Genomic DNA, 26,952 nt, shown 5'->3' on the forward strand with positions numbered 1-26,952 from the left:
GTGCCTTGCAGATGTATCGTGCTTGGACAGCAACTTGATCTCAAACCACCACAGTCCCAAGGACTTTAAATGAGCCGCTGCATGAAGCCCTGGTGGCAGTCGCGAGCAGGTCCAGCTACACTGGTGAGGGGACTGTCCAGCCATGCCAACCGTGGACGATGTCCTAGAGCAGGTTGGGGAGTTCGGCTGGTTCCAGAAGCAAGCCTTCCTGTTGCTGTGTCTGATCTCCGCTTCCATCGCTCCCATCTATGTGGGCATCATCTTCCTGGGGTTCACTCCTGATCATTATTGCCGGAGTCCCGGGGTGGCTGAACTGAGCCAGAGATGTGGCTGGAGCTCGGAAGAGGAGCTGAACTTCACCGTGCTGAGCCTGGGGTCTGCGAACAAGGCCTCCTTCCTCAGCCAGTGCATGCAGTATGAGGTGGACTGGAACCAGAGCACCATTGACTGCGGGGACCCACTGTTCAACCTGACTGCCAACAGGAGCCACCTGCCACTGATCCCCTGCCAGCATGGCTGGGTGTACGACACTCGTGGCTCCTCCATCGTCACCGAGGTACTGATGGGCTCTGCAGTTTGGGTAATATAGAGATTGAAAGCAAATCCTGAATGATTCAGTGTCTTTCCGGGGAGGAAGGAGAATCCGACTTCCTGTCTGCTGTATGGTAGCAGGCTCTGCAGTGGCCTCTGTGTTCTTCCCACTAACTGAGGACCCGAGAGGACACTGAGGTACACAGGTGCTATGTGGAGAACTTGTTTTGTTTTTTTAATTTATATTACATGTATCCATGTATGTGGGTATATATGTATATGTGTTTGTCATGATGCGCGCTTGTGTGTGTGTATGTGTGTGTGTGTGTGAGTGTATGCAGGTCAGAAGACAACTTGTAGGCGTTCTCTCCTTTCACCTTGTGGGTCCCAGGAACTAACTCGGGGCATCAGGCTTAGCAGCAGGTACCTTTATCTTCTGAGCATCTCGGGGCTCAGGCATTGCCTTGTCTCCTGTAACTTGCTGACTCATCTCAGGATCTTCACCGTGTCCTGCTTCCCTGTCATTGGTGCTGTGGAATCCCCTCATCTCCTCAGGTGGTGACCATTGGCCCGAGCATTGGGCATTGAGATAATGTGGGAATTGTCTTGGCTTGGGTCAGACTATGTGATACCAGTTCTTATTAGTTGAATTTATCCGGTTTCTCCGAGCCTTGGTTTCGCTGTAGGCAAGAAGGATTACACTAACTCCATCCACCGTGAGGATCAGCTGAGAACCAGGAGGCTGACTGCAAACACAAACACGGTACACTGTTTATGGCCTGGTGTGATGATATCCAAGGGCCTTGACGCCATCATTTAGTTGACTGTGCTCTTGACTTTGAGGGTCTTTTTTCGTTTTTTGTTTGTTTGGAGACAGGGTCTCACTACGTAGCCCTGGTTAGCCTGGAACTTCTCTTTGTAGACCAGGCTGACCTTGAACTCACAGAGATCCTCCTGCCTCCGCCTCCCAAGTGCTGGGATTGAAGGTGAGCATCAGCACACCCAGAGAGAGGGTTTAGCAGAAAGTCCTACTAGATGGCTTTCCCCCTTCATGAGTTCTGCTGAGAGTGTGGGCAGTTTGTCCCATTGAGAGGCCTCGGGCCCAGGCTCGGAAACTATATTAACAATATCTTGCCTATGGCCAGAGCACAGTTTACCTGGACTGAAAGGTCTCAGCATTGTCCTCCTCACCCATACCCGCCCCCCACAGGACTACTTGGGATCTCTACTCCCCTTTCTCCCCTTTCCTTAATGGCTTTAATGTCAGTCCAGGTAGGGCTGCTCTGGGAGGAGTCCCTTCCCCCGACCTGCATAAGCAAGAATGATCTTGAACTTCTGGTTCTCCGGTCTCTACCTCCTGATTTCTGGGATTACAGGTGTTTAGATACCACCATGTAGCTTATACCATCCTGGGACCAGAACCCAGGGCTTCATACATACTAGGCAAATACTCTGCCAACTGAGTTACACTCCCTAGGTCCACCCGAGTTCTTTCTTGGACTCCTTGTCATTCCTCACCTCTGTGAAGCCTGAAACCCTAACTCCATCTTGATTCTGATCCACCCAGCAGGTCTAGGTAGAACCACTCCTCTGTATAGACAGATCCAACTCTTTCATTTGGAATCAGGGTAGGGTTATTATGCTTAGCAATAAATACAGAGCATTCCCAGTTAAAATGTTAGAGAAACAATATGTAGCACAGGCTAGCCTCAAGCTCACAGTAATCCCCTTGCCTCAGCTTTCCAAGTGCTGAGAATGAAGGTCCGAACTGCTACACCTGGCTAGTATCTATATATAGTTTGTCTCTGGGTGAGATGAGGTTCTATGTTGAAAAATAAAACAATCACCCCCCAAAAGATAAAGAGGTCAAGTGATTTGAGAAACGTCATTCATCATGGGTGTTGTGGGACAGAAAGACAGGATGTAAGCGGTACAGACACTGCATGGGGTTCATGAGTGGTGTGGTTTAAGGGTTCTGGCTTAAGGAGTAGGATAGGAGTGATGGAGGCCCAGATGGGAACCTGGGGGATGTGGCCACCTGGGCTGGGGTGGTGCCCTGCAGTGTCAGGGGCAGAGAATGTTTTAGGAAGAGCTGACTGACCACACACACAGGGAGGATTCAGTGACCCCAAACTTGGTGAAGATGTTGCGTTGTGTGGTAGTATTCAGATGGACAGTGAGGGCAAGGCTTTAAAAGGGAGAGCACTGTACAGGGCCACGTTTGAAAGCCAGTGGCCTGCCCATCTGGGGATGTTCAAGGGTAATAAGAAACGCAGATGTGAGGCCTGGAAAAACAAATAGCTCGTTTGGCAAGCGGCCTCCTGCGCAATCATGAAGACCACTGTGCAAACCTATGATTCGGGTCCAGACACCCAGGACTTCTGTCACAAGTCAGTTGTGTAACCCCATTGCTCCTGTGAGGGGAAACAGAAGGATCCCCCAAACCTTGTGGGCTGTCTAACCTGGTGTACACAATGGCAAACCAGTGAAGAGGGCTGGTCAGATGGTTCAGTTGGTAAAGGTCCTGACCTCCAAGCCTGACGACCTGAGCTCAGTCTGTGGAACTCATGACGGAAGGAGAGGACCAGTTCCTGCATGTTGTCCTCCGATGTCCACGAACACGTGTACATCACACGGTAAATATGAAAAAGGGAGAGGCCATGTCTTGAACAAGGTGGAAGGGAGGGACCGACCATCAAGGTGTCTGACTTCCACATGTGCATGCCTGCAGTCACATGCTTGTGCACGCTCATATATACACACGTATACACACACATCATACAATAAAAACTCATTTTACACACACACACACAATAAGATGGAAATTGCTAGAGGAAGATAGTTATATGTTGACCTCTGACGTCTGTGTGCAGGGACACACATGTGCATTCATGTTAACAAATACATGTGCATATGACGTGCACAGGCCCAGACACAAAAGAAAGCTCAGCTGTGGCAGGGCAGGAAGGCGGTGGATCCGGGTCTCTCCCCCTCGCCTCACCACTTATCTCAAAGCAGAGATCAGGAGCTAAGTGTAGTTACTCATTTCTGCAGAACTAATTTTTAACTCATCACTGCCTTGGACATTGGAACTTCCTTTAGGGAGGTAGAGACTGACTGACCTCTGTAGGTCCCACCTCACGGCCTAGGGATTGGGCTCATGAGGCCCCCTGGGAAGGAATAAGATGCGCCTTATCTTTTGTTGCCTGCTCTGTGAGCCCCAGCTTCACCACAGCCCATGCAGTAGGCCAGAGAGACACTGGTCCCACCAGCTGTGGGCATTGAGCAATCAGGAGCAGCCTTTGGACGGAGGTGAGCTGAGGTGGCCACGTTGGTGCTTCCCAAATTTACTCGCATACGTGATCCACTAAGGTGGAACCCGCAGAGGAAGGGTGTTTGCACAAGGCCTCGGGTGACTTTGATGTGGTAAACTGTAAGGATTGTTTTGTACACTGGAAATTTTCCTATCCCTGCTGCAACTCCAGCAGGCATCACAGATAAACCCAGGAGCCCCTATCCTCTGTCCCCATCCTTACCTTTTGTGCAGGTCCAGGTAGGGGCATAAATGTGCCCAGGGCACAATGGACGGGTGGAATTTAGGAGTGAGGGGATCTAGACACTGATACTGGACAAATTTGGGGGAGTGTTGGGCCTTGGTGAACAGTGGCATTGGAAGGTGAGACTGAATCAAGATGGGCGGGGCTTCCTCTGCTATGGCAGCTGTCTGGCTCCACACAGAGTCCCAGGGTAGAGCAGCTGTCTTCACCCTTGAGGAAGGGGACAGAACATCCTACTGCAATGCTAATTTGCAAAGATCAGATTGGAAACCAACAGTGGGGGCCTGGACAGATGGCTCTGGGTTTGGAGAGGTGTCTCAGTGGTTAAGAGCACTGACTGTTCTTCCAGAGATCCTGAACTCAATTCCCAGCAACCACATGGTGGCTCACAACCACCTATGATGAGATCTGGTGCTGTCTTCTTGCCTGCAGGGATACAGGCAGCACACTGTATACATAATAAATAAGTAAATCTTTAAAATGAAACCAACAGTGATGAAGAAGGGATCAAGTTGATGCCTAGGGCCAGAAGTCCCATGGGCCTCCCCTGCCATGTGACTTTAGTGACAGACAGAACACTGTCATGGGACACAGAGCGGAGATACAAACTCACAGTTGGAAGGATGAAGATATAGAGCTTTGGGTGCCCAGCCCAGGTGGTGTTGAATTAGAAGCGGCAGGGCTGTGTCCCAGCACCCGGCCACCCGCATGGCTAGCTTATGCCCCGAAATAATTACACGGAAACTATTTTTTTTAAACACTGCCTGGCCCGGCTAGTTCCAGCCTCTTATTGGCTAGCTCTTACATATTGTTCTAACCCATTTCTAATATTCTGTGTAGCCCTCGAGGTGGCTTACCAGAGAAGATCTTAACCTGCGTCTGTCTGGAGTGGGAGAACCATGGCGACTCCTCACTCAGCTTCTTTCTCCCAGAATTCTCTTCTGTTTTCTCCACCTACCTAAGGGTTGGCCTATCAAATGGGCCTAGGCAGTTTCTTTATTAATAAGAAATCACTCCCACATCAAGGTGGTGCCCAGGTGGCACCCAGGACTGATCTATCCCAGTGTGTCCTATTGATAGATCACAGAGCAAGAAGAAAACTTGGTGAATTCAGGGCCTCAGGGGGACACACTGAATGCTTGTGTGACACAGGGACCTCACGAAGGTGTGTGTTATGCTGGGGTAGGTGGAGAGCGTCAGAGTAATACTGTTCAGGGGCTTGTCACCCTCCCAGAGCAGCAGAGAGTGTCTGGGCACAGGTTGGTAGATATCTAGCCTGCCATTTCTGTCTGGTGTTCAGTGGCAATGTATGATCTCGTGTGTCTTTCAGGAAAATGAGGGGTCGTGTCCAAGAATGCACAGGTCAGTCACACAGCCCTCAGCTAGCTGAGTGTGGCGTCTCTAAGACCCAGTGTTTGATCCAGTGACAGGTCAAGGGAATAGCTCGTATGTGAACTTTAGAATCCCCAGATAGCTAATAAGATCTTAGCATGCAACTTAAAATGGTTCATCGTTTACCAATGTCCCACCTCTGGAGCTCATAGCAGCCCTGAGGGACCCAGTGTGAATGCTTCAGACTGGGAATCCAGGGCCTCCAGTTGCTTTGTGGCCATCACACCCCATAGTTGCTCCTGGCTGCCGGAGCCATGGCTTCACGGCACAGAGCAGAACAGAACAGAGGGACCGAGAGTGCGTGGGATGGCCAGAAGGGTTGGTCAGCACCGGGGAGGGCCAAGGGCCCCATTCAGCACTAGTGCCCAGCCTCCTGGAGTCAGTCCTGTCTGTGCCACTCAGTTTAGAAGAGCAGGTGACCTGCTGTCCACAGGCTTTGAACCCTACCCAGGATGTGCCCTGCCATCCTGTGCTTTTGGCCAGGAAGGTCCTTCCCCTGCCTTTCTCCCTCCAGGCTTCTAAACAGAGGTGCACTCCTGTCCTTCCTCTTTCTCCTGCTTAATTCAACCCCCCTGGCTCTTGACATGTAGGGCTGCCCTCCCCTCTCAGACTCTACCCCATGAAGCTAGTTCCTCCACTGTCTCGCCTCTGTCTAGGCCCTTGTGTTCATACAGCTCCTTTGGCAATAGAGTTCAATTAAGTACATAATATCCTCAAGTTCTGAAAAATATGACTATGGTCTTTTTTTTTTTGAGACAGGGTCTCAGGGAGCCCAGACTGACCTTGAACTTACTATGTAGCTGAGGATAACCTTGCACTGCCGATCCTCTCACCTCTACCTTCTTGTCTACACTCCCCCAGTGTGGGTGTCACAGGCATGGACCACTATGCCTGGCTTTACATTTCCTTTGTTACATATCTTTGCACTTGGTTATGTTCCCTTGGTGTGTGTGTGTGTGTGTGTGTGTGTGTGTGCAGGTGTGCAGGTGCTTGCCAAAGGAGGCTAGAGGTTGACATTGTTTTCCTCCAGCACTTCCCATCTTGCTCTGTGAGGTAGGATCTGTCTCTGCAGATAGAGCTCTACATGTTGGCTAGCCTCACTGCTCAGGAAGACCCTGGGAGCTGCTCATCAACGGTACCCAGCATTATGGCTATAGGGGAAGGCTGTGCCCAGTGTTTTTTTTGACAGGTTTTCTCTGTGTAGTTCCTGCCTATCCTGGAACTCTTTCTATAGGCTACACTGGCCTTAAACTCTGAGATCTGCCTGCCTCTTCCCCCCCCCCCATACCGTGATGGGATTAAAGGTGTGCACCACCACCACCCATCATGTGTCATCGCTGCCTGGAATGTGTCACCTTGTTACACAATGGTAGCCAACTACCAATGGCAACGCCATCAATAGCCATCTTCACAGACACAGAGTCAAGAAGAAGCTGGGCATGACAGTGCTAGACCTATACTGATGCTTCCTGAATCTCGGGAAAGTGTGTTAGATTAGACACAACTGATCCAGCTTTGGGAGGTTGGGATCAACTTCTGTGGAGCAGTTTGCTTCATCTGGCGGAGGATGGGAATGGGCCTCTGGCTTTCCCATGATCCTCAGTTTTATTCTCTCTCCACTGCTGCAGTTTAACCTGGTGTGTGGAGATGCCTGGAAGGTAGACCTTTTCCAGTCCTGTGTGAACCTGGGCTTTTTCCTCGGCTCCTTGATTGTGGGTTACTTTGCGGACAGGTATGGAAGGCTGTAACATGAAGGGCCTGCTTGTTGGGGTTTCTGTCCTGCTTGGTTCCCACAGTCGTTAGTTCCCAAAGAATCACACAGAAGGTCTACATAAGTTATAAAACTGACTGGCCCATTAGCTCAGGCTTTGTATTAGCTCTTATGACTTATATTAGCCCATTATTTTAGTATATGTTAGCCACATGGCACAGTACTTTTTTTGGCGGGGCAGGTCACATCCTGCTTCTTCGGTGTCTGGGGAAGGAATGCGGAAAAGGCTTCCTTCTTCAGTGTTCTCATTGCCCACCTCTATTTCCTGTCTGGTTGTCCTGCCTATACTTCCTGCCTAGCTACTGGCCAATCAGCATTTATTTAAAACATAATTGACAGAATATAGACAATTCTCCTGCACCAGAAGGCGGTTCATTTGAGCCAGCCTTTGCAGAGTAGGCAAGGGTAGAGTGTGGTTGGCCAGGATCTGTTGTGAAGGGTAATGCAGACAAGATGTGACTGTAGGGGCTTCAGGCTGCTGGGACTGGCGGCAGAGAAGCCAGGCTGTTGTGGAATGGGTGTGCAAATTGGGAAGAGGAGTGGGACTGAGAGAAAAAGAATGTTATTCTTTGAGCAGGGGTGTGGTCACAGATCATTTTGGCTTACGCAGTCAAGTCTCAGTTGTTTGTGGGCCTGTGCTCAAGCCAGACATCGGCGTTCTAACTCAGATGCACAGAATTTGGAAATGTATTTAAATGATCTATGAGATACACAAGGAGTCTGTCAGGTAGGCATGTAGGGCATAGGCATGCCTAACCCCAGATTCTTAATCCATCCCTTTGTCTCTGCAGGTTTGGCCGTAAGCTGTGCCTCCTGGCGACCACTCTGGTCACCTCCCTGTCTGGTGTGCTGACAGCTGTGGCCCCAGACTATACGTCCATGCTGCTCTTTCGCCTGTTGCAGGGCATGGTCAGCAAGGGCAGCTGGGTGTCTGGCTACACCTTGAGTAATTACACAAGGGCTGGGTGGGGGGAGTCCCTGGGCCCATGAAAGATAGGGGTGAGGAGGTGGGGCACAGCCAGATGAGAGAGAAAGAGAGAGAGGAGATTGGGGTTGTTGTTGTATAGGTATGAGTTCCTTTTCTCTCAGCAGTGAGTGAGTGAGTATAGGAAGAACCAACAACTCCCTCAAGTCAGGCGACCTTGACCGTACCTGGCCCTACCATTGCCTCACCTCCATGTACACCCCGCCCCACCCCCCCGACTGTAAGCATGTTCAGTTCTTGACTCCTTAGCAGAGGGAGCCTTTGTGGACGGAAACTCATGGCTCTCTGTTGCTATAGTAACACACAAGAGTGAAGTTCTCTTAGTGTCCTTCAAGTCCCCAGGATTTCTTGCTGCCCCCAAACTCAGCCTTTGTACCCCACCTTTCCCACCAACTGGTTCTCCACACAGTCCCTTTGCCACACCTTCTAGTGTCCTTGCCCCCAGGACTGTGCTCCTCCAGTATCTGAGAGGCTAAGCTGCCCTCCCCCCCCTTAGTGACTGTCCCATCCACTCACCTTTCCACAGATCCTATGTAGGAACAGCACAGCAGCCCCTCTGAGCTCACAGCCCTGACTGACTTACATGTCTGTGTTTGACATTCTCCTTCCATTTGGGAACAAGAGACTTCATTTGCCTTCCAACCCCAAGAGCAGTACCAGGTTCGCAGAAAGCATGCTAAGATATTTGTAGAATTAGGAGTACCAGAGCCCTGGCAGACTTCCTAACTCTGCTAGGAGTTCCTCTGAGTATTTGGGGACGAGAGGCTTGCGCCTTGAAGCATGTGTGTGTGGGGTGTAGACAGCAAGGAAGAAGGCACAGAGAGGGAGGGGCAGCAAGAGGAAACCTGGTGGACAAACTGGCCTGATGAACCTGTGGGCTCAGGTGGAGGGGTGCTAGATCAGTGAGAGGCCAGACAATGCTAGGTGGGTTTGGGGGAAGGTGAGGTGGGAAGTGTGAGGATGTGGAAAGAAGCCAGAGGGCTGGTGGGGGGCTATGGCTGGTGAGAAGCAGGAGTTGTGAGCAAGTTCCCCTCTAGGTCCCTCTTCTCTGGGAACAGCCTCTGAGCACCATCTCTTTTTCCAGTTACAGAGTTTGTGGGCTCCGGCTACAGAAGAACGACGGCTATCATGTACCAGGTGGCCTTCACAGTGGGCCTCGTGGGACTTGCTGGGGTGGCCTACGTCATTCCGCACTGGCGCTGGCTCCAGCTGGCGGTCTCCCTGCCCACCATCTTCTTCTTGTTGTATTACTGGTAACGCACCCCCTGCCAGACACGGGAGTGGTATCCACTTGCAGGACTAGGCTCTGGGGCCATGGAGGGCTGTCCTGACCTCTGTTACGACACAAGCCACCTTCCGAGAGGCGGGAGCCCTCGCTATCTGCGACCTGGGATCCTCGCAGTGGGGGCTGCTGTCCTTACAAAGAGCACGTCCAAATTTGCCCCACCCTCAGATAGGCAAGAGAGACACTGCAAGGAAGCCCAGAGGCTGCCTGCCCGTCTTAGAAGAAATGCACCTTCTGGAAACTCAAGGCAAGCCAACCTCAGGGAGACTGGCCCCGGGAGTCAGTCCCGGGCCAGTATCAAACAGTGTGTATTACTCAGAGGCTCTGAGAAACCTTGGCGATAGCCTGCATAAACTATAGAGCACAGGGGAAATGACCGAGTGGATGCTTTACGACCATGACCGCTGCGTCCTGCAGTCCCCAGAGTCCCCTTAACGACACCGCTTTCCGTCAGGTCGTCTCACTTTCTTGCCTGTTTTCTCCCCTTAGTCTCCTGTCTCTTCTCTTCGCTTCCCTTCTCACTTCTGCTTCACAGTGTCTCCATTACGAAGGTCCCGCCCGCCTCTCATCTCACTACACAGTGGGCACTGGCTCTCCCTTGAAAGAACTCAGGAGTGGGTCAATGAACGGAAAGGCTCCGCTGGCCGCCTTCTGTGGGGAGGGCGCACACTGTGCCATCCCAGAACAGGAACACTCGCAACGAGGCGCCAATCTTCTTAGCTGTGTGTGCTTTGCTCGTCCAGGGGATAAACACACACACAGTGGTAGGCTGTATTGTGCAGGGGAGGGGCCGCAGCCGCTGCAGGGAAACCTGGCTCACCCATGCACCATTCGCCAGTTTTGCTGAGGACAGATCTTACTTCAGGGGACAATGGGCTAGACTTAGCCTCTACATGGAAGCTGGTACTTGGGTGGGTGGATGGGGCTGGGAGGAGCCTGTCCCCTCCCTGCAGAGTGAAAGGGGTCTTCTGTGAGAAAGAACCCTGGCTCTATGTGGATTTTAACACAGGCAGATCATCACATCAGAGTCTTAATCTCTGAGCTGCAACTTCCCAGTCCTGTGGGAAACTGCTCAAAGTGGACATGGTGATGCATGCCTGTAATCTCAGCACTCAGGGTGGGAGCTGGCATGGAGGATGCTGAGGCAGGAGGATTGCCATGGTATTCAAGGCCATTCAGGCTACATAGGAAGTACCTAGCTAGCCAGGAATAGATACAAAGACCCTGTCTGTCTCCACATGATCTCAGCTTAAAACTCAGAAGCAACAGACCCTGATCCAAAACAAAAAAGAGAAAAGAGTGAAAGGAGGAAGAAATAGCATGTTGTCCATCAAATGTTAGGGCAAGTGAAGCTTTTGTTTGGGAAATGGCATAGGCCTTGTTCAGCGGCTCTTATACATATGACATGTGAAGGATGGGCTCTGTGAAGTGCTCAGAACAGGGCTCCCAACTTCTAAGAGAGATGGGACCCTACTTCCTAAAAAAGACTGAAGTGGGGGGGCGCTGCCTGATCCCTTCTGCTTTGGGAATCTTAGCCAGCAGCCCCGAGGAACAGCTACTGTAGAGCTCATGCATGGGCCACAGGGCGTGGGCCCCAACTGCGCACCACAGCCTGGGCCTTCCTTGCCAAACATCTTGGGAAATCACAATCCTAGCGGAGGATCCAGGGCTGCTCTGAGCCATGCCATTGCACCCCTTTTGTCAGAGCCTAAGGTGGGGTGAGTTCTCGGGGAGAGACAGTACAGTTATGATCTGTGTCTGCAGGTTTGTGCCAGAGTCCCCTCGATGGCTGTTGTCCCAGAAGAGAACCACCCAAGCCATAAGGGTTATGGAGCAGATTGCTCAGAAGAACGGGAAGTTGCCCCCTGCTGACCTGAAGGTACTGGAATTCAGAAGGGGTTTTTTCAGTGTGTGGGTTTGGGGCTGCCTCCAGATCTACATGGGAGCCCACCCTGGGTGACTGTCGTGTGTACACCAGTCAAGTATGGTAAAGACCCACTCTCTCCCAGATGCTCTGTGCTGAGGAGGATGTCTCGGAAAAGCAGAGCCCTTCATTTGTAGACCTGTTTCGCACTCCCAACATGAGGAAGCACACCTTCATCCTGATGTATCTGTGGTGAGTGCTCTTCCTAGACATCTCCCTCCACCCCGGGGTGGGGCTACTCTGTTGCTGTCCAAATGCTGGGTACCAATAAGCCTGTAGAAAGGGCATAAGAGGAGCTGAGCAGTCGTGGGGTCAGAGCCTTCCAAGGGACCCCTTGGTGCTCTTGTTTCAGTAAGAGGGGGTGAGAGGTCAATGCTGAGGAGGATAAAGAGGCCAGAAGGGTTCCTGAAGCTCCCTCAGTCTCAGTGTCTTCTGTCCCGGGGGCAGCTGAGGCATCGACTTGGTATGGGGTGGGGGGGGAGGTTCGGGAAGTATCCTTCCTCACATCTAAAGACCTTGTTACCCACTTCCGGGTCCTTGTGTACCCTTGGTTCATGGATAAGGACCTTGTAGTACATAGATGTACTTGTCCCTGTTCCCGCCAAGGGCAGTTTGTACGTCCCACTTGTTTCCATGAGGAAGGTCACCAGTCAGTCCTCCACACAGGGCTGCTTTGACCTGAATCTGAAGCTACTCCCGCAGTATTCATGCCTGAGCTGCTGTGCTCTGGGCCACCTCTCTCACACAGGGCCGGCCCTGCTGCCCGATTTGCTTTTCTGGGGCATGCGTTAGTGGAACAGAGAGCTGAGCTAGGCAGGCACGCGGCAGGCCTGTGGTAAATGTTTGCTGAGAGCTGAATGCGTGAGTAGTTCCACAGATCCCTCAGATCCCTTCAGACACCAGGCTCATCACTTTTCCCCTGCCTTGGTGTCCTTCACCTCTCTCACGGGGGTCCTGCGCCCAGTCATGGGTGTTAGGGCCATCCACGTGGCTCTCTGTCTGACTCAGCAGTGTGTCTCCTCCATGTAGTGCCTGTGACCCACTGAAGACAGAACAGAGGCTTGCTCCCCTCTCCCCGTCCACCCTACCGTCTGCAGCCCAGACACATGCCTCCCAAGAAAGCAGCCGACCGTTCCGTTTTCTCACTTCCATCACCTGGCCCCTCAGCAATCTCCGTATAAACGTAGCCTCGAAAGCGCACGAGGTTCTGCTGTTTCTCGTGTGTATGCTCCGTCCTGCAGGGAACACTGCGAGGGGCCATCCACCCTGCCTCTCTTAGGCTGTGCTCTGGGAGGCAGTCCTGCTTTCTCAAACCTTTCCCATGCCTTCTGCTGCCCTTCCTGCTTCGGAATCTGACAAGAAAGGAGCTGCGCTCCTTCTTGGGACCTCGTGTGACTCAAACCCAGGACAACTCCCATTACCTCCTTCCCATGCCTTCTCCGTGCTTATTTTAATTTATATTTGTGTGTGTGTTATGTGTGTTTGTATGTATGTGTCTATGATCCACATGCGATATCTTTTATGTTCCCCACCTTATTTTTGGAGGTGGAGTCTCTCACGGTCCGTGGATCTTGCTGATTCAGCTAGACTGCCTGGCCAGCAAACGTCAGGGATCCTCCTGTTTCTGCCCCACCTTGGAGGTTATAGAATGTGTCCTCACAATGGCTTGTTATGCAGCTTCTGAGGCTTGTACAGCAAGCACTTCACCAACTGAGCCATCTCCTCAGACCACACCTGCTTCTTTTTATTAAGAATTATTAATATTTGTTATGCTCCACGTCTTGGCCGTGTGGCTGTGAGTGAGTGCCTGTACCAGTCTGTGACGTAGGGAACTTATCAGGAGTATGAGAAACCATATGCCGAGATCATAGACAACTGGGAATGAGTGAGATGATCTGTGTAAAGGGGCTGGAACAGTAGAACATAGCTACAGAAAATGAGCACATTTTAGTATATATATGCAATTCCAGAGTCTGCCAAAAGATGGCAGCACTAATTCATTGACTGGTTGACCAGTTAGACAGTTTTTTTCCTAAGTGTGACTATGGGCACTGATAGCCAGTTTTTGCTGGAATAAAACAATAGTTTCTTCTGGATTAAAATCTTACCATTTCAAAGACAATTTTGACGCAATGGTGACAGCTTCCAGAATAGTATCATTTCAGCTTAGTGACACAAGGTCCCTCAAGTTCGCACTTGAGCCACTGATTTAATGCCTCCATTGACTATGATGTTGGTCCATGATGTTGACATGCTTTCAGTGAATATGGACGGAGTTGGTTTGGAGGGCGAAGAGAGGACTTGAAAACGCCTGATAATACAGCACCACGGAACCAGAGACCTGGCTAGTCAAGCCATGGATCCTTGACTTTGGAAGGACGATGCTGATGCTCATGACCATATCCACTGTGTGCCAGGAGCTATCCTAGGCTCCTTCGTCTGTTATCTCAGCAAAAACATTCACAACAGAGCGATATGTTACCTGCCAGCACCACCCTGCTCACAGGCGAGACAGCAAGCAAAGAATGGTCACTCGATTTCCCCGGGGTCAGAAAGCTTACAAAGCAACTTCACTTGGTGCCTTTGCGGGCCTGTGGGAGTGCTCGAGGTCATACTGTGTGCGGCTCAGCACAGTTCCAGACACCTGAGCTTGCAGCAAGCAGGAGGATCTGGCCCCAGTATCTCCCTCCCTCGCTGTTTCAGAGAGCCTGGGAGAAAGTTTAAACAGTAGGTATCCTGGGGATGTCTGTAGGACCGTCACATCTGTGGGGACACAAGTTCCTCTCAGGATCCCTGAGTGGCAGGATCCCTGAGTGGCAGGAGTCAGCACGTCTTGCAGCAAGTGGTGCGTCCTTCTGTGCAGCTGACCGGGGTCCTTAGCGCTGACTTTTGACTGGTGGCCTCTTCCTCAGGTTCTCCTGTGCTGTGCTGTACCAGGGCCTCATCATGCACATGGGAGCCACAGGTGGGAACCTCTACCTAGACTTCCTTTACTCTGCTCTGGTGGAATTCCCTGCGGCCTTCATCATCCTTGTCACCATTGACCGCGTCGGCCGCATCTGCCCCATGGCCCTCTCCAATCTGGTGACGGGGGCAGCCTGCCTCATCATGATCTTCATCCCACATGGTAAGCTGTCTGTTTTAATCACTTCCCAGATAATCGAATCGTGGGGATGTGTTGTAACCCCCTGATAAGCTTCTGGAACGAGAACAAAGGCAGGCCGTTTCCTTGGCTAGACTTGAAACAATTTTAGATTGAAGTATAGCAAATATATACTAGGCACATTCTAAGTGAATGACTCAATCTGTTAAATATACAGACATCAGGGAGCAGAACCCAGAGGTTGAGGATACTTCTAATACTTAGTGTCCCTTCCAATCCTCACGATCAATACCACTGCCTTGCCAGTTACCTTTCCTGACCTCTGTTGCCACAGAGTAGACCGGGTACATAAATAGAGCCACCTTGAATGTGCTCTTTTGATCCGTCCTTTAGAGCGACGAGGCTAGTCTATGTTGTCACACGGCTGCAATACTGCATTTTCCTCTTAGCATTGCTGCTCCTTATAGAGACATCGCATCATGTGGTCTCCCCTCCTGATTTTACTTGCAGTGTTTGTCCATTGGGACACTTGAGTTTAGCTTCAGCGGACACCTGACAGCTTCCAAAGGTGGCCGGTCACTTTTCTGCTTCCCCCAGCAACATGGGAATCCTCCTATTGTCTCAGCCCCTCTGTGGCACTTTGGTCCCCCAAGTCTCCAACGGCAGTCGGGTGGTGGGTGTGAGCATTGCTTCTTAATTCCTACGACCCGAGACAAACCTGGTTGCATAGAGGGTTCAGGCAGAGTTCCTCAAGGCAGTTTTAATTTGAGCATATAAATTGCTCTTCACGTTGGAATCAGTAATTCCTAGGAAGGCTGAACTGCTCTCTCCCTGTTTGTTGTGTGCCCTGCAGTGTGAACCTTGTGAGCCGCTTTGTCAGTCTCTCATGCAGGTTGTTACGAGAAAGATCAGACGGTCTTTGCTCAAGAGTCATACTGGGCAGGACATGAAAGGTGTGTGTATGTGTATATCTGTCTGTCTGTATTTGTGTATGAGTGTATGTGTCTGTGTGTATTTGTGTGTGTGTGTATGTGTGTCTTTGTCTATCTGGGTTTGTGTGTGTGTGTATCTGTCTGTATTTGTGTGTGAGTGTATGTGTCTGTGTGTATTTGTGTGTGTGTGTGTCTTTGTCTGGGTTTGTGTATGTGTGTGTGTCTGTTTGTATTTGTGTATGTGTGTGTCTTCATCTGTCTGGATTGTGTATGTATGTATGTGTGTGTGTCTTTGTCTATCTCTGTGTGTGTGTGTGTGTGTGCCTGTGGTACCTCTGGAATAAGACCTCCTCTCATCTCTCCCATTTCCCTATTTCTAGACCCCAAGTGAGATTTTTGAATGGTGTGACTTTGATGCCAGGACGGGGAGTGCAGAGGGCTGAGGCCATTCTTCACTGCCTATCAGAGCTAGGGCATTGCCGGGCCCAGGACCCTTCTGGCCCTCACGTCTCCATGGGTGCTCTCCTTGGCTCACTGCTATGGCAGTCTTGTCCTCTATCCATCATTTGAGGGTATTCCAGGCACCTGTGGACCCTAGAGCCTCAGCAGAAAACTGAACAGAGAAGGCCCCTGCTGTGGGCTGACTCCCAGAGAGGAGAGGAGGAGGAGGGATGGGCAGTGGCTCCACTGAGATCAGGAGGTCTTGGCAAATTTAAATGGAATGGGAAAGGGGTGCTCAGGCAGGGCTATCAAGGATGGGGACTCAAGGGGGTAGAGCCTGGCCTTAAAGGAACAGTACACATCTGAATTCTTAGTGTTGGAGCAGGCAGCATGAGGTCCAGCATTAACTGGAGACATCAAATTTAGCCCAATAGTGATCTCAAATGCTGTGATCATTGGCCTTGTCAGGAGTGGCTTAGCCACACTACAGTGTACATAGATCCTTGGTACATAGATCCTGGTAGATCCAGACTCAAGTGCAGAGAGACTCATCTGTCCTCTCAGGGCAGGAATGCCATCTTGTCCAGTGACCTTAACTGGTGTGGACCTTCCATGGGCGGAACAGTGGAGCAGAAACCATGTTGCGGCCACAGGCAAGCAACCTCTGTTCTCTTTGGGAAGTCACCAGTCAAGCCAGTGTCTGGGGACAGGGCCAAGATGACATGTGTGTAAATACAGAGACCTTCTTAGGGAGGGGACCTGGCTCAGAGCCATGGCCACTTGAGCACTGGTGAGAAGCCAGGCCAACGGTGGATGGTTAGTGATACTCTCTCTCCCTTCCTTTATTTGGTTGGAAATGAGGATTAGGTGGATGCTTGCTTCAAGAGCCCTGTTTAGACCATACCTCCTGCGCCTCAGGTACCAAGTCAGCAACATCTTCCTGTATAATAACTAAAAGCCAGGTTTTTCACTGCTGTGGGGATTTGTACCTAAGTCCCATAGCTAGCAGTGCACAGACTGTTTGTTCATTCCGTGGGGGCTCAGCAAGCCAAGGCATGGATAAATACATAGCTTATTTCTGTTTGGCATGGCTGGAGGAGCCAGAACAAATTTGAGCAGTTCAATCTTTCTTATGCACGAGGAACCTTCCAGAATATGTCATTAGCAAGTCCCCAAATCACGAGGTTATCAGTTTGCTTCTCCAGGTGGAGAGGATTATTTCTTTGGCTCTTCCTGTTTTCCGGGGTCCTAGCTAGCACAACCCGTTCCCAGTTTCTCCCCTGTGGACTCCAGCTCACACAGGGAGCATCCTCGCTCTAACCATCTGTTTGCTTCTCCCCAGAGCTGCATTGGTTGAATACCACCCTGGCTTGTCTGGGCCGTATGGGAGCCACCATTGTGCTGCAGATGGTCTGCCTGGTGAATGCTGAGCTGTACCCTACCTTTGTCAGGTCAGGCCACAAACGGGGGTGGACACTGAGGTCCTGACACTGAGGGGGAGGACACTGAGGACCTTACTGCCAGGCAGATAGCAGCATCTTAAAGACATTTCTGGAAGATGCCTCCAAGGCTGGGTCCCTGCAATAGTTCCTTTCTTTGCTGTGAGAAAATACTGGAGCAAAGCAACTTAAGAAAGGAGAGGTTTCCTCTGGCTCACATTTCAAGGGGCTACAGTTCATTATGGCGGGGAAGGTGTGACTTGCTAGAGTGGGAGGCTGGCTGGCCACACTGCCTTGGCAGCCAGGAAGTCGGGAGTAAACAGGAAGTGGGGGCAGACTATAAAACCAAGGCCCACTCTTAGTGACTCAGGTCCTCGTCTTTAGAGAAATGGCCGGTGAGGTAATTTTCCTGTGCTTGGGTCACCTCTGTGGTTGTTGGGTTGTGGTTGTTGATATGTTCTGCATATCAGCCTCTCATCCGATACTGGACTTGCATGTGATCACCTTCCATTCTGAAGGCTGCCTTTCCACTCTGGGGATTGCTTTCTTGGTGAACTGAGTTTTCACATCTCTTTCACTTTTGCTGTCTATGTTTTGGTGTTTTTTCTTTTTTCTTAAAGTCTCATACACACAGGGTGAAAGTAACTTATTCTAGAATACAGTTTGATGAGTTGGGTGCTGTATATATGGTGCGTATATATACATTTATGTGTATTATTCTTCAGCTCTTGTCCCGACCAAAATAGAGCATTTTTCCCTAGCCCCCACCAAGGTTCTTCACACCGCCTCACGTCAAGTCTCTCGTAGACTCCTTTCTGCCCACATAGGTTTGCCTCCTCGGGACCATCAGGAAATGAAAGGTCACAGCACGGGGGTCTTTGTCTGGCTCCTGTTATTAATTATGATGTACTGTATTCGCCTCACTGTGTTTGCCAATGCCTTGTTCTTTCCTGAAAAGTCTTCCAGAATGTGAATGTCCAGGTACTCACTTCTCCATCAGCAGGTGAACCCCTGCTGCCGGCATAGACAATGAGGCAGCCACTGTCAACATCCATGGGGAGATTTTGAATGGATTTGCGTTCTTATTTGACTCAGATGAATACAGGGATGGAATTGCAGGAGCAGACTTAGATATATGTGTGTTTAACTTTATTTAAAAAAAAAAAAAACAACAGTAAACCTATCTTTCCAAAGATACTGTGCCTTTTTTATCCTCCAGGCCTGTGTTAAGGATGGAGGTCAGGCTTTGGTATGTTCACTTGGAGGTCCTCTTGGGAGGCAGAGGCTTCATGGCAGCTTTACTTTTCCTAGATCCTGATGAGGCTCAGTGTCTGTGCGCGAGCTCACTGCCACCATGAAGAGCTTAGTTTTTAGAGTTATTTAAAACACACTTATCGTGTATGTGTGTGTGTGTGTGTGTGAGAGAGAGAGAGAGAGAGAGAGAGAGAGAGAGAGAGAGAGAGAGAGCGCGCGAGCGCCTGTGTGTAGAAGTCAGATGATAACTTGCAGGAAGCTCTTCTCTCCTTCTACCACAGGGGTCTTGGGAATCGAACTCAGGTTATTATACTTGGCAGCAAGCACCTTTACCTTCTGATCTTTATCTCCAGCCCTAAGATCTTAACTTGAAAAGAAGATTATTTTAATTGTGAAAGTGACTAACCTGCCCTTGGGTAGCATTTGTCTTATTACCTTAGATTCTTTTTCTCCTTGTATAAGTTATTTCTTCTCCATTTGTTCTTATGAAAGTATCGAGGAATATTCCAGCTATCCAGTTCTATTAAGAGCTGCAGCTCAGTGAGCCAGAAGACACAGACAACTCAGCCCACTCTTTCCTTTCTTCGGCCAATTCCTTTATTAAAAAAAAAATCTTAAACTATTGTTTGCAAAAAGTTGCTTGATCTGAGTACAAGGAGATGAAGGCGAATTAAAGTGAAAACTTTTTTTCCAGGGCTAAATAATAATGAGACCCTGTCTCAAAAAACTAAAACCAAAAAAAAAAACCAAAAAAACCAAAAAAACAAAAAACAAAATGAAAACAAAACCCCAAACAAATGAGAACAAGAATTAACCAAGGGGGAGGGATCTTCTGTGTTAGTACTTTTGAGCCCAGATTCTAAAAATGAAATAGCCAGAACAAACAAGTCTACTGTCATGGATACCAGACCCAGAGATATGGTCAAAGGTGCTGTGTGTTGCTGTAAAAAATGCCTGAAATAGTCAACTTTTTTCTTTTTTTTTATTACTTTATAAATAATAGGAATCAAAATTTCCTCTTCCTCCCCTCCTCCCACCTCCTTCCCGCTCCTCCACTCACCCTTCCTCCATCCCCCTCCAGTCCTAAGAGAGGGTAGGGTGCCCTGCCCTGTTGGAAGTCCAAGGCCCTTCCCCCTCCATCCAGGCTTAGGAAGGTATGCATCCAGATAGACTAGGATCCCAAAAAAACCATTACATGCAGTAGAGACAAATCCCAGTGCCATTATCATTGGCTTCTCAGTCAGCCCCCATTGTCAGCCACATTCAGAGGGTCCAGTTTGATCCCATCCTTGTTCAGTCCCAGTCTAGCTGGCTTTGGTGAGCTCCCATTAGTTCAGGCACAGGGTCTCAGTGGGTGGACCAACCCCTCGTGGTCCTGACTTCCTTGGACATATTCTCCCTCCTTCTGCTCTTCGACTGGACCTTGGGAGCTGGACTGAGCTCCCACGGTCCAGTTGAATAGTCAACTTTTAAAAGGGAAAGGCCTAGCTTAACTTCTGTTTCCGTCTATGGTCACTTGACCCTCTTGCTGTGGGGTTGGGGCTCAAGATTAAAACAAAACAAAACAAAAAAAACAAAACATGACCAGAATGTGTGGCCAGGAAGCTAAATAGAGAGAAGGAAGAGGAAAGACTGGAGTTCCCATGGCCCCCTTAAGGCATACTCCTGCTAACTCAACTTCCTTACATTAGATCCTACCTTCTAAAGGTTCCATTATCTCATTCATTATAGCATAGCTACCCAGTGACCAACTGTGTAACACCTCCCTAAACAACGGCAGTTGCGAGGTGTCTGGTCCTCTATGGAGGAGTGGTACCTCCCTGAGTGCCCTTTTCCGCTGTGCACTGGGTGATGAACATCCACAGAAAGTAGGCAAGGAAGCTGGATGCCCAGAAACAACCTTAAACCCGATGTCTGTACATTCACAGCCATGCGAGTCCCAGTATCTACAGTTAAGTGAGTCAAACGCAGATAGCAAAAGGCATTCGTGGCCACCCAACCTTGTAAACATTCCCAATTCAAAGACGGACTATCTGAAACGCAGAACATTTACTTCCAGTGGGGTCTGAGCCAAGCAGCTCTCTTTACCTTCTGAGCATTGATGTTGATGCCAGGCGTCGCCTGCTATGAGTCTGGGTCTTCTAAACCTAGTCACACACAGATATTGTGTTCTCTTCCTAAGTGACAACACATCACAGCCGCGGGACAGGAGTGGGGCAGAGCTAGGGTTTAAGTCAGAGAATATGTATGCGTGTTCATCTCCACGGGGCCCTGAGCTGGCCACAGGGAGTGTGAGGGCTGAGCATAGGAGATACAATTACAGAGGTAGGCTGTCTTTTTCTGCTGCTGGAGCTGTGGTAAGCGCATACCTACCTCTGTGCTCATCTGCCACCATCTTTCACACAGCTCTTCCCCAGAGCCTTCTGGAGGATGCTGCGAACGCCTTGGAACTGAAAGGTGAACCTGACCCGTTGGGTCTCTGTGTCTCTCCAGGAATCTTGCGATGATGGTATGCTCTGCCCTGTGTGACCTGGGTGGGATCTTCACCCCCTTCATGGTGTTCAGGCTGATGGAAGTTTGGCAAGCCTTGCCCCTCATTTTGTTTGGTAAGACTTCGTGGGCTGTTCCCTGCTCCAGGCCTGGTGGAGGGCATTATGGGAACACTCAGCAGCTGCTTGTGGAGTGGGTGTCGAGGATGTCATGGGATTCAGCTGTCTCCTGAATCATTCTGCCTTGCATTTCAGGAAATAATAAGATGTAACTCCCATGGAGTAGCCAGAGAGTTCCATCTTGTGCCTCCAGAATCTCTCAACCCGTCCTGCAGTCTACAGGCTGATGGTCTTTTGATGTAATCTCCTGCTTTCTTATGCATTTAATTCCTTCTTGTAAATTTATTTTTATTTCATGTACAGTGGTTTGCTTATGTGAGGGTGTCAGTCCCCTGGAACTGGAGTTACAGACAGTTGTGAGCTGCCATGGGGGTGCTGGTAATTGAGCCTGGGTCCTCTGGAAGAGCAGCCAGTTCTCTGTACTGCTGAACCATCTCTCCAGTCCTGTGCATTTAATTTCCAATTGGTATGCACTGAGCACGCCATTGCTAGGGTATGGTGGTGATGAGCGATTATCCCTTTCTGAGTGTGGTGGTGCTCAGCTGTCATCCCAGCGCACTGGAGACCGAGGGAAGATAACCACAGGGCTAAGGACTTGCAAGGGCTGTGTGTGAGACTCTGTTTCCGAGAGCGAGGTGGAGAAGGACATAAGGAGTCACATGGGAATCCACATTCTCTTTCCTCTTTGTTGATAAGCTGGACTGGTGAAAGAGGATAGGAATACCTTTTCTGTGCCCCAGCCTAGAGAAGGAGGGGTCTAAGACATGCTCACCCACCAGCAGAAGGCGAAGGGTCTGGTTGTGTGCAGAAAGATGTCATTCCTGGCACAGGGAAACGCAGGGAAAAGTCAAGGGAGGGAGAGAGTTAGAGAATGGGTTGGAGTGAGAGGGAGGAAGGGAAGAGAAAAAGAAAGAAGGAAGAAAGGAAGGAAGGAAGGGAAGAGGAAAGAGAGGAAGGAAAAATGGAGGGAAGGAAGGAAAGAGTAATAAGTAGGGCACATATAGGTTGGCCATGCTCTCCAGCTCTGCCTCCACCCCATCTCTATACTTACGTAACCCATGTATCTGTCACTCTGTATCTAAGCATGCTGTATCTACCTATGTATGCTTCTATTATCTACCTTTTTTCTTTCATCTTTTATGCATGTATGTATCTATCATCTGTCTGTCTGTCTATCTATCTATCTATCTATCATCATCATCTATCACTTATCTATCTATCAATGCAATATATCCTTCTATTTATCTACCATCTATCATTCATTCATCACCATCTGTCTATAATAACAATTTGAAACTGATATTTACATTTTTCACAAGGTATTCAACTTCACAAATCCCATGAGGCTTAAATATTAGCTACTTTGAAATTTCATGCTTCTGTAGAAGCAAAATGAAGGCAAATATTGCCTTGTCTTTCTTTTGTATTTCCCTAAATATCCCATTGCTTCTAGTTCTTTCCTAAATGTTCTTGATAACTTTCCAAGATAAACAGCATGTCTTCCCCACCCTCTCCGGCTCACTGCCCTCATGTAAGAGGCATGAGTGTGTTCTAACATTCTTCCTTGAACTCTGTTTCATTTGTAGGGGTTTTGGGCCTGACTGCTGGGACTATGACGTTTCTTCTTCCAGAGACCAAGGGTGTGACATTGCCTGAGACTATCGAAGAAGCAGAGAACCTACGGAAGGGGTGAGGGCTGTGATGCGGGAGGGGAGGTGTGGTCTCCTCCTCTATAAAGGGTCACAGCATCGCTTCTCACTCTCACTCTACTCTAAGGGTTGGGGAGAGCTTTTCAGATGTTTGTGGGTTTGGAAAGGTCTCCAGAACTGCTGGAGATGGGAACCGAACTCAGCTGCTGAGCTCTGCGAGGAAAGCAGAAACACAGACCCGGCTTCTTAGTGGTCAGTTGTCCCATGCTGCCTTAGGGGTAGTGGCAATTGTCCCATGCTGATTCAGGGACAGTGGACAGTTGTCCCTTACTGCATCATGAATAGCAGGATATTGCTCCACACTGAATCAGGGCAGTAGTCAGTTGTCCCACACAGCATCAGGACCATGGGGTTCTGTTGCTTCAGGGACAGTGACTAGTGGTCACGTGTTGTATCAGAGACAGCCAGCCTTTGCTGGTCATGCTGACTGCCAGAGCACCAAGATCTCTGGCCCACCTGGCTTTTGAACATCTGTAGAACTAGTCTCCTGATCTTATTAGAAATTGTTGGGTTAGATTCCTTAATGGCTTTCTGTGCAAAGAATGTTAAGTCAGTAATGAGAGGAGGAAAGAGAAAAATGCCAGGTAAGGAAGTCTTTCTGGCTCCGTTCATGACTCTGTTGCCTCTGTGCAAGAGAGAGAAAGACCATGGGAGCCATGGGGACCTGGGCTTAAAATCAGACGTTCTCATATAGTTTGGGGTCTGCCATTGAACCCTTGGCTTCTAATGAGTCCAAGGGCTGCCATGTAAACCCAGGGAGCCGAAGTGGGTTTGTGGGACTGATCTGGGAAACAGAAGAGTCACAAAGGGATCCTGGGAAAAGGCAGAGTCTCTCTCTCTCTCTCTTTCTTTCTCTCTCTCTCTCAACTTTTGAGATAGAGTCTCTCTGTGTAGCTCTGGCTGGCCTAGAATTCACTGTGTAGACCAGACTGTCCTCAAACTCATAGAGATCCCCCTGCCTCTGCCTCCTGAGTGCTTGGGATTAAAGGTAACAACCATGCCTAGTGGTTCTTTCCTTTATTCTTTTATTAAAAATTTTTAAAAATATAACCTTTTCTTATTTTACATAGCTATCCCAGTTCCCACTCCCTCCCCTCCCCCTCTTCCTTTCCCTCTCCCTCCCATCTCCCCATCCACTCCTCAGAGAGGGTAACGCTTCCCATGGGGAGTCGACAAAATCTGACACTTCACTTTGGGGCAAGACCAAGGCCCTCTCCCTATATCTAGTCTGAATAAGGTGTCCCTCCAAAAAGAATGTGCTCCTTCCTAGATGCCAGTTCAAGTGCTAGGGATAAATCTGGTTCCACTGCCAGTGGCCCCACAGAATGTCCAAGCCTCACACTGTCCCCCACATTCAGAGGGCCTAGTTTGGTCCTGTGCAGGTTCCCCGCTGTCAGTCCAGAGTCAGTGAGCTTCCTCTAGCTCAGGTCAGCTGTTTCTGTGGGTGTCCCCATCATGGTCTTGACCTCTTTGCTCATATTATCGCTCCTCCCTCTCTTGGCCTGGTCTCAGGTAGCTCAGCCCAGTGCTTCACTGTGGATCTCTGCATCTGCTTCCATCAGTTGCTGGTGAAGGTTCTGTGATGACAATTAAGGTAGTCATCAGTCTGATTACAGGGGACAGCTTTCCTTTTGACTTAGCAAGTGAGCCCAGGAGTTGGTTTAAGTTCTGCCAGTGGTGCCCCAGAGGCAGGTGCCCTCTGAACCTTGCTGTGAGACGTTCTGGGGTTCTCAGCACCAGTTAGGGACATCGGTTTAATGCTGTGCACTGTGGTGGTGATCTCCTGTTTTTGGTTCTAATAGGCAGAAATGTATAGCTGATGTTCTGTTATCAGACTCCAAACTGATTCTTCATGATTTATTGATAGCACATGGCCATCCTTTAAGATCTTTGTGGGATACTTAGTCCATCCGCTCCTGCCCTGTAGGGGAGGCTGAACACTCCTGACTGGAGCCCGGTCTTGTGCAGCCTTCCTTCTCTCTGTTCCATACAAAACCAGGATGCAAGCCATTTGCGCTAACCGTTATGTTTGTCTATTGCTGGCTCTCCTGCTCTCTCTGTTTTGAGACAAGGCTGCATTTTTTTCTTTTCAACAGAACATCTCATTTTTTATTTGTTGACAATTTCATACACGTAATTAATGTATTGTGTTCCGATCCACCCCCAACTGTCTGTCTCAACACGTCCTCTGTGTACTCATAAGGTTTTTCCTTCCCCCTTCATGCTGTCTTCTGTTCTTTTTGTTTGTTTTGTTTTTGGTACCCCATCTTTTTGAGAGTTTTATCCCTGGGCAGAGGCACTAGGCAATGTATTTCCCCACCTCCTTCCCAGGTTCCAATGACAAACTAAAGTTTGAGTCTACCAAAGTTACTCCCGGAATAATGAACTTGTTAGGCTGGGTCAGGGGTTGTAAGTAAGATCATGGGTGACCCCAAAGCAGCAGCACTGGAAAGTCAGTGCTTGCATGGATGGAGGACCTCCTTTTAGGCTGCCTCAGTACAGATGCTCTAGTCCCTCCTTGAGACCCCAAGGACATGTGCAATTAGGGCAGGACAGCATGCAACCTGCTGGGAGGAGTGACTGGATCCTGAGTAGAGGGTCTGATGGTCCTCCCCATACCCTCCTCCTCAGAGGGGATGTCAACAGTCCCAGCTGTGATGTTCTTTGCAGATACAGCTGATGAAGACAGTGGTTGTTCTGCTTGGAGGATAGCACTGTGCCACACCCATTAAATCCCATTAGTGCTGCCTGTTGGAATGTTGGCTGACCTTGTTGGCTTGATCTTGTTCAGGTCTTGTGCGGGTAACCATGACTGCAGTAAACTCATGGGTGCAATGGCCATGTCATGTCCAGGAGACAGTACTCTTTCATTGCGCTCTTCCCTGTCCTCTGCCTTTTATTCTTCTGTCCCTGCTTATGCTTTACTCCCCAAGCCTCAGCGTTGCAAGTTTCTTTATCAAGACTGTTAAGCTGAGCTGGATGGCTCACGACTCTTGTTCCAATACTTGAGACACTGAGGCAGACTCATCCACACGGTGACTTTGAGGCCAGCATTTCTGCACAGTGAGTGACAGGCCAGCAACAGTTATGTCACTAGACCCCATGTCAAGTATCAGACAAGCAAGATGTTGATTGTTTATTCACTAACTGTAGTTTTTGTTTATGGTTGCTACAGGAAATCAAAGGCCAAAGAAAACAAGATTTATCTTCAGGTCCAAACAGGCAAACCTCCAGAAATCTGACAGGGACCCTGTGCCAGGACCTGAGTGGCAGAGAGAAAAGGGGTCTTGCCACTTGGAGAACTCCCAGAAGCCTTTGCCTTCCCATACTCTTCTATGTCGCCAGCTTCCAATGAATACCAACCCTAAAGGGTCTTCTGAAAGTGCATCGTCTGGTTTCTTTCAACTCCCAAAATGCCCTGGTTGTCTCTGGCCTGTCTGTCTGTCCTGGTGGGAGTTGCTGGTACTGCTGGTGCCTTAAAGCAGTGGTTCTCAACCTGTGGGTCATGAACCCAAAGAGGCCATCAGAAAACACCTACATTTACATCATAATTTGTAACAGTAGCAAAATTACAGTTATGAAGTAGCAAGGAAAATAATTTTCTGGTTGGGGAGTCACCACAACACGAGGAACTGTATTAAAGTTTCACAGCCTTAGGGAGGTTGAGAACCACTGCTCGTTTTGAAGGTGCACAGTCTGTAAGCGTGGCCACCAAAACAGGCCTCTGCTTTCTGTCCTAACTGCGGCATTCCTCTCTGAAGGAGACACCTTTGCACAGGTAAGTATTTACATTGCCAAAAGCAGTTTAACTGGGGATGGCTTGGAAGGCAGTTAGTGTTTTAAAATGGCAGTTCCCAGTCTTGTTTAGCACATGTGATGAGGACAGACCTGATGCATATGACTATGACTTTTTGAGAAAGACATTTCTTCCACCCGTGTTTTTGGAATGGGTTGTTCTGCACTGCTTCTGTTTTTGGTTCTTATTGCTAAGGTCAGAGGGTGAATTTATAATATTCAGTT

General features: G+C 49.4%; 1 protein-coding gene across 1 annotated transcript; it reads left to right on the forward strand.

The window, feature by feature from the left end:
* Positions 1-26,314, forward strand: Slc22a1 (solute carrier family 22 member 1). Its single transcript, XM_050135899.1, has 11 exons — positions 1-556; positions 7,109-7,212; positions 8,043-8,197; positions 9,321-9,489; positions 11,286-11,400; positions 11,531-11,637; positions 14,358-14,572; positions 17,264-17,372; positions 21,108-21,220; positions 22,810-22,912; positions 26,108-26,314. The coding sequence occupies exons 1-11, from the start codon at positions 143-145 to the stop codon at positions 26,172-26,174; spliced, it is 1,671 nt and encodes a 556-aa protein (XP_049991856.1). The 5' UTR covers positions 1-142; the 3' UTR covers positions 26,175-26,314.
* Positions 26,315-26,952: the final 638 nt, after the last annotated feature.

Source organism: Alexandromys fortis, unplaced genomic scaffold (genome assembly GCF_014885135.2).
Source record: "Alexandromys fortis isolate MF-2015 unplaced genomic scaffold, M_Fortis_MF-2015_v1.1 scaffold_23, whole genome shotgun sequence".
Lineage (NCBI taxonomy): Eukaryota > Metazoa > Chordata > Mammalia > Rodentia > Cricetidae > Alexandromys > Alexandromys fortis.

Coding starts and splice junctions, on each gene's coding strand:
- Slc22a1 (XM_050135899.1), top strand. CDS start 143: ATGCCAACCGTGGACGATGTCCTAGAGCAGGTTGGGGAGTTCGGCTGG. Junction 8,198..9,320: donor GGTGTCTGGCTACACCTTGA/GTAATTACACAA, acceptor CTCTTTTTCCAG/TTACAGAGTTTGTGGGCTCC. Junction 22,913..26,107: donor GCAGAGAACCTACGGAAGGG/GTGAGGGCTGTG, acceptor TGGTTGCTACAG/GAAATCAAAGGCCAAAGAAA.